The sequence below is a fragment of the Petromyzon marinus genome, chromosome 40 (genome assembly GCF_048934315.1).
Source record: "Petromyzon marinus isolate PM22_M1 ecotype Great Lakes invasive population chromosome 40, UKy_Petmar_22M1.pri1.0, whole genome shotgun sequence".
NCBI lineage: Eukaryota > Metazoa > Chordata > Hyperoartia > Petromyzontiformes > Petromyzontidae > Petromyzon > Petromyzon marinus.
This window is the reverse complement of record NC_133706.1, coordinates 7,590,896-7,603,452: the sequence shown is the minus strand read 5'-3', so window position 1 is coordinate 7,603,452 and position 12,557 is coordinate 7,590,896. Positions and strand designations below refer to the sequence as shown.

The following is a 12,557-nucleotide window of genomic DNA, read 5'->3' as shown; positions in this document are numbered from 1 at the left end:
TCTCATCGTGAAAATGTATTATTGCATTTGTGAAAAAAAATATACGAAACTATCCAAATAATCACAATACATTCCAGCAAGTGTACTTATTATTCGTAAATTTCCCATGGTGATGGTAAGTAATTAGATGACGAAGCGTTTGGCTACCCTCAGAGAGTCATTGGATACACTCGGGAGACGGACGTGGCAAATGTGATCGCATTGTTAAAAAAAACAACAACCTCGACTTGGGCAGAACACACACCGCTCGCAAGGGCGACGTGGCAGATGAGACTGGCGGTGGAGTGACAGCCAAATGGAGAGAGAATGTTGAGAGGTCACCACCGCGGAGATGGAGCGACGAGGGGTCACAACAGTTAACGTGACAGGAGTGAGAAAGGAGCGTACGGCATTGCATGACCACGAGCGATTGATTGCGATGGCATGGAAAGGCCTTCATCCAGCAGTGGATAGACAATGGCCGATGATAATAATGATGATATGAAGTAACGTATTTTCAGACTGTACCGTCCCACCGGTTTTGTCCTTTACATGATTTTCAGCCAATTGCATCCAATTATGTTAATGCCAAGTGTTGTGAATGTGCTGCGCATGAGGGTTTGTATATCATTAGTTTAAAATGCTCGTATGCATATGAATATAATGGCAACGGTGGATATTTCTGAGAGTCTCTGGGACCAATTCACTGAGCCTGCACTACAGAGAGCCTGTGTGTGTGTGTTGTTTATCATCCCCTCTCTGCCTTCATCATCCAAAACTGGCCAGCAAGAAGAAGTATGGTCAAATAACACCTCATGGCGTGGGGAAGCCTTCATCCAATAATAGATTAACAAATGGCTGAAAAGGTATGACATTTAAATGCAAAGGCCATCCAACATATCATTGTCATAAAACATGATTTGACCTTACTTTACCTTGCTGGTCAAAGTAAGTTGGTGAAGTGGGAGAGGATGGGACCATTTAGATGTCACTTGCCACTGATGTTGACCTCGCTCGGGAATCCAACTCAGGTCACCGTGTTATTCAAGCACAAGCATGTGAACTGCTGCACTGACGCTGCCCTAAACATGACCTAGCAGGGATTGGGAAGTTAAAACACTTTTTTGGAAAACAGGTCGTTCAAAGTAATGTAAAGATGCAGCCCTGCAATTTCTTGCTCAGAACCACTGCTGGCAGAAGGGTCTCCAGTATAGGGTGCTCTAGAGAGCCCCTCCACAGAGCATTTGACCTATTCTTCCACACTGGCCAGACGTTTTGGAATAAGTGGGAGTACCCACATTTCCCCCCACCACACGTGACCTATCAACTACTTTTTATTTTACCAGGTAAGGCCCAGTGAGATACATAGCTCTTTTTCAGAAGCGACCTGGCCACAAATGATAGCTTAAACGACGTTGCTTATCAGGTGGAAATTTATAGCAGCCAAATACTCTAAATGGACGTTGATTCTAAATGTGGAAGGAAAAACCGGAGGACCCGGAGCGAAATCCACTTGACCACGGGGAGAACATGCAAACTCCAAATATACAGCAGGCATCAGGATCGGGATCGAACTTACAACCTCATGCATGCCATGTGAGGCAGTTAACATCTCGCCACCGTGGAGCTATCGACCAACTGGTGGTAACCCACGTGTACGGCTGGGTGGGCAGAGGCGGAGGGGGGAATTCAAGAAACCTGCACCATTGTTTCAACTGCCGCGCCAGGAGGTCGAACCGGCGGCTCGATCTCTGTGCTGAGACTACGACGCTGCGGCAGCATGCATTCAATGAGCGTACCAAGGTGGCGAGATCTTAACTACCTCGCCTGGTATACGGGAGGTCATGGGTTTGACGCCGTCCAAGGCACCTGTATGCTTGGAGTTTGCATGCTGTCCTTGTGCTCACATCATTTTTTTATCCAGGTCCTCCGGGTTTTCTCTCCACATTTGGAAACGTGCGTTTACAGTATTTGGCTACTATACATTGCCAAATGACAAGCCACTTAGTCGATATATCATTTGTGGCCAGGACACTTCTAAAAAAGAGCTATATAGCTCAGTAGGCTTGACTTGATTTAAAAAAAAGTTTAGATTAAATCAATAACTAACCCAATAAAGTGCCACTTTTTTTAGGAAAGTGTATGTGTCAATACACGACTATTGGAACCGTGTGCCAAAAATATCAAAACGTCACACTCTTCCCAGCAAATGCAAAAATAAATGCTGTTCACAACACCTTGGTATGACTGATAGAATTTACTTCCACCATCAGCGTGGAAAATGGTGCTTAAGGTATTATAATTTCTACCCAATACAGAAAGGTTACCAACTGCATCATCAAAACGCAGCCGATTGTTCTAATCTACAAAACGAATTGACTGAACAGCTTGTGGCAAACGCTGGCATTATAGTGTTCAGTTTTTTTTATTATCGTCAGTGGCTTGCTGCTACAAAATGCTGTAATTGTGATATTCTAAATCAGGCACCATTTTTTCCGCCTTTGTTATGACGTTAGTCTTAAAATTTAACTTTTGCCAAAAATGTTGCATCAATGCTGTTTATTCATATGTATAGTTTTCCGCGGTGCCACTGACTTAAACGATATAATTGTACCGTTTCCCTGTGCGCTGTTTCCGCAGCTTCGAGGTCCATCGCTCGGTCGCAAAAATGTTTTCCCTTGGCGCTCGGAGGCTTGCCAGCGACAGCTGCCCGCGGGCCTTCCTACCATGCGTGCTGCTAGCGATGGCCGCCCTGCTGACGACGGGCCGGTGCTGCCCGCCGCGCTGCGACTGCGACGTCCTCGAGAAGTCGGTGGTGTGCCACCGGCGGCGCCTCTCCGCCATCCCCGAGGGCATCCCGAGCGAGACGCGTGTCCTTGACCTGAGCAAGAACCGCCTCAAGTGCGTCGACACTGACGACTTCGCGGCCTTCCCCGAGCTCGAGGAACTGGAACTGAATGAGAACGTCATCGCCACTGTCGAGCCCGGGGCGTTCAACAACCTCCCGTACCTGCAGTCGCTCAGGCTCAGGAGCAACCGCCTGCGGCTGCTGCAGATAGGCACCTTCGACGGGCTCACCAACCTGACTCACCTGGACATCAGCGAGAACAAGATCGTCATCCTCCTGGACTATGTCTTCCAGGACCTCGTCAGTCTGAGGAAGCTGGAGGTCGGCGACAACGACCTGGTGTACATCTCGCACCAGGCCTTCAGCGGGCTGCAGAGCCTGGAGGAGCTGACGGTGGAGAAGTGCAACCTGACGGCCGTGCCCACCGAGGCCCTGACCCACCTGACCAGCCTGCTCAAGCTGAGGCTGCGCTACCTCAACATTGCTACGCTGCAGGACTACTCCTTCAGGAAGCTCTTCCAGCTGCAGATGTTGGAAATCGACAACTGGCCCATGCTCGAGAGGCTCTCGAAAAACAGCCTCTACGGCCTCAATGTGACGTCGCTCACCGTAACCAACACCAATCTCTCGGCAGTGCCCAGCGACGCTCTGAGGCCACTGCAGTATCTCCGATTCCTCAACCTGTCCTACAATCCTCTGGGCACGATCAAGGCGGACGCCTTTGAGACGCTACGCCATCTGAGGCACCTTTGCATCGCCGAGGCTCAGCTCAGTAGCATCGATCCGTACGCCTTCCGGGGCCTAGCCGAGATGAAGATCGTCAACGTGTCGGGTAACAACCTGATGACGTTGGAAGAGAAAGCATTCCACTCCGTGGACGTTTTGGACGCTCTGTACATCAACGAGAACCCGCTCGTGTGCGACTGCCGTCTGCTGTGGCTGACGAAGCGGCTCTACATGCTGCGTTTTGACGACAGCCCGCCCGTCTGCTACACCGCCGACTACTTGCAGGACATCGAGTTCGGCAGCGTCGCGTCCAACAAATTCCTCCCGTACTTCGTCTGCAAGAAGCCCAGGATTGTCGGCCCCAAGCAGCGCACCTACTCCGTCAAGGAGGGCCAGATCGTGAAGCTGTCCTGCGCGGCTGAGGGTGACCCGGCGCCCCGGAAGAGCTGGGAGCTGCCACAGAGGAGGGCGGCGCCCGCGCCAACGAGGCGGAATGGCCGCCTCAGCCTCCTGCCGGACGGCAGCCTCCAGATCCGGCACGCGCAGCTGCAGGACGGCGGGCGGTACACGTGCGTTGCCAGCAACGTGGCGGGCAACGACAGCGCCACGGTTCACCTCCTGGTCGGCGGGTCGGGCCTGGGCTCGGGCAACGGGTCGCTGCTGGCGCACGCGGTGGCCGACATGGCGGCGGGCAACGGGAGCGGCGGCGGCGGCGGCGGCGCGGGGGGAGCGACGGGCGGCCGCGGCGGGTTGGGCTTCCCGCTGGACCTCACCACGATCCTCGTGGCCACGGCCATGGGCTGCTTCACCTTCCTGGGGGTCGTGCTCTTCTGCCTGCTCATCCTCTTCCTGTGGAGCAGGGGCAAGGGCAAGCACAAGACTAACGTGGAGATCGAGTACGTTCCACCGCGCAAGCCTGACGAGTACATGCTGGATGCCACCCGGCCGCGCCGCTACAACATGAAGATGATTTGACACAGGGGCGAGATGCTCCCCCCCCCTCCCCCCGTGCCCAGATCACTTGGACCATGAACTCCCTCTCTCTATCTCGCTATCTACCGATCTATTGCTGACGGGCGATTACAGCGCCCTGTTTGATTTCCGGCAAGTGCGGATCGGTTTCCTGAATCGCGTCCTGCTCTTTGCGAAGGCGGGATGTGTGAAAGAACTCAAGTGTCGAGGGGAATAGGAGGTCAGTTAACCAAAGGATATTTGAGCTGACCGGCTTAGTGGCAAACCCCAAGGTAATTCAAGGTGAACCAAAAAAACGAAGCAATGACAAATATCAAAGAAGATAACCTGAACTGTGTGAAGTTGTTTCCGCTGTCGGCTCTGCGATAGCTGTCATCGCTGCATTGGGCTCGCTCCCACCCCCGTGTGTACTCTCAATGTGTTTTCATCCCCTTTGACATGTGGACGGTTTTTGAAAAAAAACTGCTTCTCAATGTTGTCCCCCTATCTCACAAATGTGCGCTTGGCACAAATCAAACTCGCTCGTTTGGACAGCACTGCGTTGTGCGTGCACGCATCTACGTTGACTGCATCTTGAGGTGCAGGCACATGGCGAGTTTGTTAAGTCGATATGGGGGGCGGGGATCTTTGTCTTTTGCATCGCTCACTCCGAATGCAAAATTGAACGGCCCATAAAACAGAGTTAAATTGTTATGGTCAGCTGCAAAAAGTAGCATCAGCTCAGTCAATGGATATTTACAGCATTCATTTCATACTGCAGATAGTTTCAACCGCAGCGGTGGTATAGTGGACAGTGTACAGAGCTCGGAATCCCTAAAACCAATGTTTGATTCCGAGCGACAGCCATGATCAGTGGTATGGGATATCAGAACGGGTCCTGCCCCTTCTCCCCTTCACCAACCCCGGACTGAGCAGATTGGTGAAGTATGGTAACATAAAACTGCCATACATGGCATGGGGAGGCTTTTCATAAATTGGCAGATTGCCAATGCTGGGAATGTTTTAAATGTATTTGTTGTTTCACGCAATAGAAAAAAAATATTCTAAGTATTGGAGTACTACAAAGGTTTTCCCATTCACTTTCTCTATTCGAATAAGTGCCATTTATTCAAATAAAAGTTATATTGGAAAAAAGGAAAGGGAGGGAGAGAAAAGAGTTGCGTGCATCCTTTCGCAATTCTTGTTAGACCTGTGAAACGGAGGGAGATGCATATGCCCTGCATCGTCCTTCGAATGCATTTGGGGAACAGTTTCTTTGTTAATGTTTCCATTGCAATGGAAACTGCATGTCAAGGACTACATCCAGTTATAGGCGGTTCGGACACTACTGATGAATGCAACGCTTTTGAACCGCAATTGCGCGGTGCTTCTGCCCAGCGGTATCCCGTGTATTGGTAACTGCGAGGCTCTCTACTAATGTATTTCGCTTCAAATAAGCGGAGCTATTTCTCGTGCCTCTTATTGGAAAAAAAAAGCAGTGAATGAAAGGCAAAGATATATTATATTAAACTTTTTTTCTTTTGAACTCACTCAATATTAATAATACAAAAAAGCAGTGCAGTTTCCTATAGCACCAGAGTCGGGAAACTTATAAGTAAAGTAACATTTATGAGCCTGACGGTATACTATGGATTATTGGAAGCTGAGATGAGTCGGAGAACCTAAGCATATCGAGTGCAGTAAATACTTTGGTTGAAGGCACACAGGGAATCTAGGGTCGAATACTTTATTCAGGAAGTCGTGATCAAGGCTCGATTCATGAGGGTGTTGAAATAAACACAAGAAGTGATTTAATGAGTTTAATTGAATTTTTTTCTTACACTTATCGTCATCTGTTTCGGCGCAGGCTAATATTTCCTCGATCACAATTGATAATTTAACTTGCGTCGTCCCGCTTTTTAGGGCGAGTGTATCAACTTATTTGATGAAAAATGTGAACCGAGTGAGTACTAGATACGACCATCACTATGACACGCAAAAAAATAACCACAAATGACAAAACATAGTCGAGTGTGTGAAGGTACAGCCCAGCAATTGTTCGCTCACACCGCTGTCGGTGGCAGGGCCTCCACTTTAAAGCGGGGCCCTTTAGAAGGTAATTGGCCTACTCCTCCACGCTGGCCAGACCATCTTGGATAGAGGTGGGAGTGCCCACACTTCACCCCACCACAAGAGGCCTGAGAACCCGTTTGTGCCGCTGGGTGCAGAGACGTTTCGCCGTTGGACATTTAAGAAACCTGCATCGTTTCAACTGCCGCGCCGGATGATCGGATCTACAATCTCCGGATCGTAGCTACATTGTGCTAACCCATGCACCCACGGCAGCACGCTCACTCAACTGGATTAATAATGAAGGCCCCAATGTACCTCTTAGTTGCCACTTCATGTTAATGACTGCCCGGTGTATTTATGGAAGAAATCAAACATAGAAGAAGAAGAAGAAGAACAAGAAGAAATAATTATTGTTTGTTCGACAATACCAACAACAATATGCGACGGAAGGCACTTTGGAATAATTACTACATCGCCCGTTAATTTATCTTCTGCATGAATTGCTGCAGTTTGTGCTTTAACTTTAAGCATTCTGCCCGAATACGGAACTCCCTGCGGGAATGCTAATGATTTTGCCAACACAGTTGGGTGCAAGGAAGGACACTTATTTTTTCGGTTGGGCACTCATGATTATTCAACAATTTCAAGGCGAGGCTGAGTAACATTTGCATACATTTGGTTTGCATGCGCAATGTTACCAAAAGGTCATAATGGCCAATGCGGATGACGCCACGACACTACACCATTAGCAGTATCCCCTTCTGCTAGATCTCTATAGTTGTACCAAAGTTAGCACCTGTCCTGCAAGGTCTGCTCTTGCAGTCTTATCATTCATAATAAATAATCACCAACCACCACGATCTGACTGTAGGTCTTCACCTTGTTCGATAGTTAACACATCATTGACGGAGCACAGTCTCATCATCATCACCATCACCACCACCACCACCATCTCGCATTAGGTCTAACCATTACTTGTCGACCTCTGGGTGCCACTTCGATGCCTGGTTTGGTAACATGCCCTCTTCCATCCTGCAGACGTGTCCCACCCATCGCTGATGACATCTACAAAACGTTCTTTGCTATGTCCTGGTATGAACCTCCGAGGCATCGGTCACGCTATTTTGTTTTGGAATTCGTAGCATCCTCTGCATGCACCTATATTTAAAGGTTTGTACATACTGAATATGTATATACAGCGACATTTTGGATATGTGTTAATGTGTGTGTGTATGTCAAATGTCTGTACATTGTTGATTAAGTATAAAAAAATCATCTTGTTGAAACGAACAGAAGTACAGTACTTTACCAATGTTTTTGTTTATTTAGACAATGTAAAAATTGCGTTAGCTGATACACTTTAAGGAGTTTAGTACGTACTGAATGTGTATATGAATATATATAAACTAAACATATACGTGGATTAAACAAAATGCTAAATCCTTTTTGGCAATTGGGATTACAGCTCTGTGTTCCCTGGCAAACACTTAATATGTAAATGTTGGGCTTTTTCTTTTGAAATCTGCGAGCAACCGTGTGCGAGTGACACTGCTCAGCGAGTTTATTCCATCACCGCTTGTGATCCGTACCATGTTTGTAAAGTCTGAAGTTGGGTAAAGACTTAAGGACATTTCTGAAAAAAATTTGACAGGGGAAATTTAAGTCACTTCTTATTAAACTTCGTAAGGGGTTCAGCAAGAGACGTCAATTTGCAGCTAATGCGCTTTATAGCTTTGCTGAGGTCAATAATGCTACAAATATTACCCGACTGAAATGTTTTTTTTTTCGTCTTGGCAAATTACACTGTCGGTGTTTACATATATAGTTAAATTTTCAACCCAAATCTCAATTTAATTCTCAAAAGTAATTTTCTAATTAATATTTTACTTTCAAATGGTTGCTGGCTTCAAATATTAATGTCACCGCAATTACAGAGGCCGGCGGTAAAGCATGCGATCTGCATTGAATGATTGTCAGCTTAAAAAACAAACACACTTCGAAAATAAATGATTATCGTTCAAATAGATGTTGGCTTTTGTTATATTTATGACAGTGGTCTTTAGTTCGGAGCAATGTTTTGAGTGTGTGTGCCGAACTAAACCAAGTGCCCTTCCGAAAATTAATCATCACATCTACGACTATTCGTAATGTATAATTGATGACATGGTGCTCACGTGTCCCTCCTTAGTTAGTTTTTACGAATAAAAAAATAATAATCTTGGGACAATTTTGAAGGTGTTTTTGTTGTTGTTGTTGTTGTTGTAACGTCCCATTTGATGATGGAAGTGGCAGCCTAAGAAATGGATCGAGCAACGACAGGACGCCTGCCGAAGAGATGGAGCAGCAATGAGATCAGTTCGTAAATTGTTACATTGCAGGATTTCTGAGAAGACAGTGGTGGTGACTTGGGGAGGGTTTTCATCCAGCAGTGGATTGATCATGGCTGCTGATGATGATGATGAAGATTTATTTATGTACTTTTTTTTCATTTTGCAGGTAAAGTTGGGAGGAAAAAATTCAAGAGATTCTGTTTTGAATGCAGGCAGCCAAATTATTAAATCAAGCCCTCGGGTGTCGAAAGTTAATGGTCTCGGTCCATTTATGAATCAAAGACATCGCAAGAAACAACATCATATGTTGGTTTTAATTGACTTTTATATATTGCACATGAATCTGTCCTGCATGCTGTCAATGTTATTTTAGAATGTCAGACATGATTTACTGTGTATACTTTCTGTCCTATTTATTGACTCATTCCTGCCATATGCATGTGGAATTTCCACAACTGGCTCAGGGCTCTAATGAGGAAATGGGCACCACTCCAATGTTCACTTGAACGGAAAATCATGGTGACATTTTTTTTTATATTACATAGTGGTGGTGCAGTGGTTCATGGACTACACTCTTTTTTGTTCAAGTAATATGCTATAGTTTTAGGAACGATTAAATGTCTTAAAAATGTATATTTATTGTACCATTACATACATATTTTGTGGGGTACGGGGGGGGGGGAGAACGATTAGCGCAATGCTGTATGAGCCAACCAACCTGAATTTGATTCCTGGCCACAACTAACATATCAGTGGCTGTCCTGGCCCCCCAATCACCACACTGCACTGACCAGCATGGTGAAGCATGGTCGATAAGTGAACCGATTCTTAACCCCTCCCCCGTCCCCCACTGTACCAACCCACACTGACCAGCATGGTGAGAAATCGTCTAAAAAGCCCCCTAATCTGATTTAATAAGAGGCTGGATGCATACTTTATAAGCCGAATAACAAATTTTATTTCGTTCATCAAAGCATCGTTATACTCCTAAATAAAACGTGAAACACCATTACAAGAGCCTGTAAGCACGGCACGCGAGGGGGTGGGTGGCCAACACCACGCACACACGTATACACACACACATACACACAGGTACACATACACACACGCGTACACACAAAGACAATGATTCTCCCCGTATAGCATTCACAGACTGTTGGGGCAAGTGCTGTTAGCGAGCAGCACCCACGAAGGCCGACACGGCACACGAGTGGGTGGGTGGCCAGCACCACGCCCCGGCCGCCTTTGTCTCCCCAGTGGCGATGACTACTACACCGCTTCTAGCTCGGCACATATATAGACAGTATGTAAAAAAAAAAGAATCCACAATTAACTATCGTGCACTCAGCTTACCTCTCTCTCTGCGTCTCGCAAATACAGACGCCCCTTTTGTTCCACCGTCCCCGGACGGAGCCACCGGGGCTGCATTACAATAGATGAGTAATGGTCCTGTTGAATTCATTAGGTGCGGAACGCTTGGAATTGGCACGAAGATCACCACCACCAGAGCTGTGGCTTTGTCAGCACGCGATACCCGCAGCACCCAGCAACTCTTAAGAGTGACACATGTGACCGAGCGTGAACAGGCTCAAATAACATCTGCCATTGCGTGCAACTTCACAAACCACTTGTAATGTGCCAGTTGCACCGTGTATTGCGCAATGGAGGGTTGTTGTTTCTTTATGTTTACAATTTTTTCCGCAGCTTTAATCTGTTGTAATAACGCTGCTTGTTTCTGTCAGTTGCATTGCAACCGTGCTGCATGCAACGCGCAGCATAGTACCGACGAAGCTCGATTATTGCAACTCGCTACTCTACGGGACGTCTGGCAAAACATTACTAAGCTGCAGTGTATACAGCGTTCTTTTGGCACGTTTCGTGACGGGTACCTAACCATGTCCGTGCAGTGCAGGCTGAGCAGCATTGGCTTCTCATTGCTGAACGAATACATTATGCGTTCGCACTCATTATACTGGACATCTGTAAAATAAAGAGCTTTATAGCTCATCGGATTCCTCCAGTATAAATACATATTCTAGTTTCTGACACAAAGTGCTTGCCACAAAATGAACCACAATACCTTGCCGATCTCGCCAAGGAGCATAAAACCATCAGACGAACTTCGGTCATCCTCGCAGCGCCTTTCGGCGAGTAGTCGAGAGAAGACGGTCACCACGTTGCGCGACTTTCAGATGCACTTCTGCGGCCGTCTGGAACGCTCTTCCTTCCGATATTTGGAAGCCGCTTGAGCTTTGTACTTTTTAATCCAGATTGGAAACGAATTTCTTTGGAACTGCTTTGTGTTCAGTTTGGTGTCCTTCCCCCGCACCTCCGATGAGCATGGTTGGCTACATATGGTGCGAAAGAAGTTTAACATTCAGACATTCAAGCTTGGAAATATATGTACTTATGCAATTTGAAATTACATACTTTTTCCATGTTTATTTACTTATATACTCCTACCGTTTGGTTTCATATCGTTTGTTGATTCACCCCTACTAGACATTTGTGAGAAAAAGAAGCTTCACAGCTCATCGGATTTCTCCAAGCTAAAATAAAATTTTGATTCTGAAATAACGATTCTGTACTGGTTATTAAAAGGAAAGAAAAGGGCTTGAGCAGGTCACGTCACGAGAAGGGGTACGATGGTCAAGACTAACACAGTAACCGATTGGAAACCGAGGCATGGAACGCATCCAAGAGGAGGTCCACTGAAGAGATGGAGCAATGGATTCAGCTCGGATGCGGATTCTGGACCTATTAGTACATCGCAGGCTCGTAAGGGATCGTGAATTATAGAGGCCTACGTACAGCAGCGCCTCCGATTAGCAGGGTTGGCTGTGTAGGGTGCAAAATAAGTTCAATATACAGATTGGGGCGCCGCGTTGGCGACATGTTAACTACTCCGCCTGGTATGCATGAAGCCATGGGCTCGATCCCGACCCTGACGCCTGTATTTTTGGAGTTTGCATGTTCCCCCCCGTGGTTGCGTGGCTTTTTCTCTGCGTTCTCCGGGTTTGCACTCTACATTGAGAATCGACACGCGTTTAGAATGTTTGGCGATATAAATGTCCACGCGATAGGCCACTTCGTTGAGCTATCATTTGTGGCCAGGTCGCTTCTAAAAAGAGCTATATAGCACAGTGGGCTTTACCTGGTAAAAAAATAAATGTGTTTAATTTTAAGCAGATTAACCATGGCTGATGGTGGTGATGACAAGTATCGTGTCAAAAGATGATCGAAACCCTCATTCTTTCACAGTTCGTGGTGTAACACATTGTAATCACAGAACGTGTGGAATTCCTTATCAACAGTCACACTTTGTATATATGCCTTTCAGAGAGTGCATTACACACCGATGAAACCAGAGCCTTCAATTCTCATAGTTGGGATGAGTAAAATTAAGTTGAAAACCAAACGTAATGTTATTTTTGTGCAAGTCATTGGTGACTTGGCTGAGGCCATGAATCAACTCGCTACGCATGTTGATGACCCAGTTCAATCTTGCAAATGGGACACTTGCCTCGTCTCTTGAGTTTTCACCAGCTTAAATAAAATAAACCGCAAACTTGAAACAACATTTAAATCATGGGTTGGCTCTGTGTGAATTCGAGTTCAACATCTCAGCAATACCTGCCCGGCGTTCTGAG

At 46.6% G+C, this 12,557-nt stretch overlaps 1 protein-coding gene across 6 annotated transcripts in view; it reads left to right on the top strand.

Annotated features, from left to right (window-relative positions):
• Window positions 1–11,484, top strand: part of LOC116950754 (leucine-rich repeat and immunoglobulin-like domain-containing nogo receptor-interacting protein 2) — a 110,638-nt gene extending 99,154 nt beyond the window's left edge. For all 6 annotated transcript variants that reach the window (XM_032968781.2, XM_032968782.2, XM_032968783.2 and 3 more), the window contains one exon: window positions 2,620–11,484. In XM_032968781.2, the coding sequence (XP_032824672.2) occupies window positions 2,648–4,528 (1,881 nt within the window). In that variant the 5' untranslated portion in view covers window positions 2,620–2,647 and the 3' untranslated portion in view covers window positions 4,529–11,484. The remainder of the gene's footprint in view (window positions 1–2,619) is intronic.
• Window positions 11,485–12,557: the final 1,073 nt, after the last annotated feature.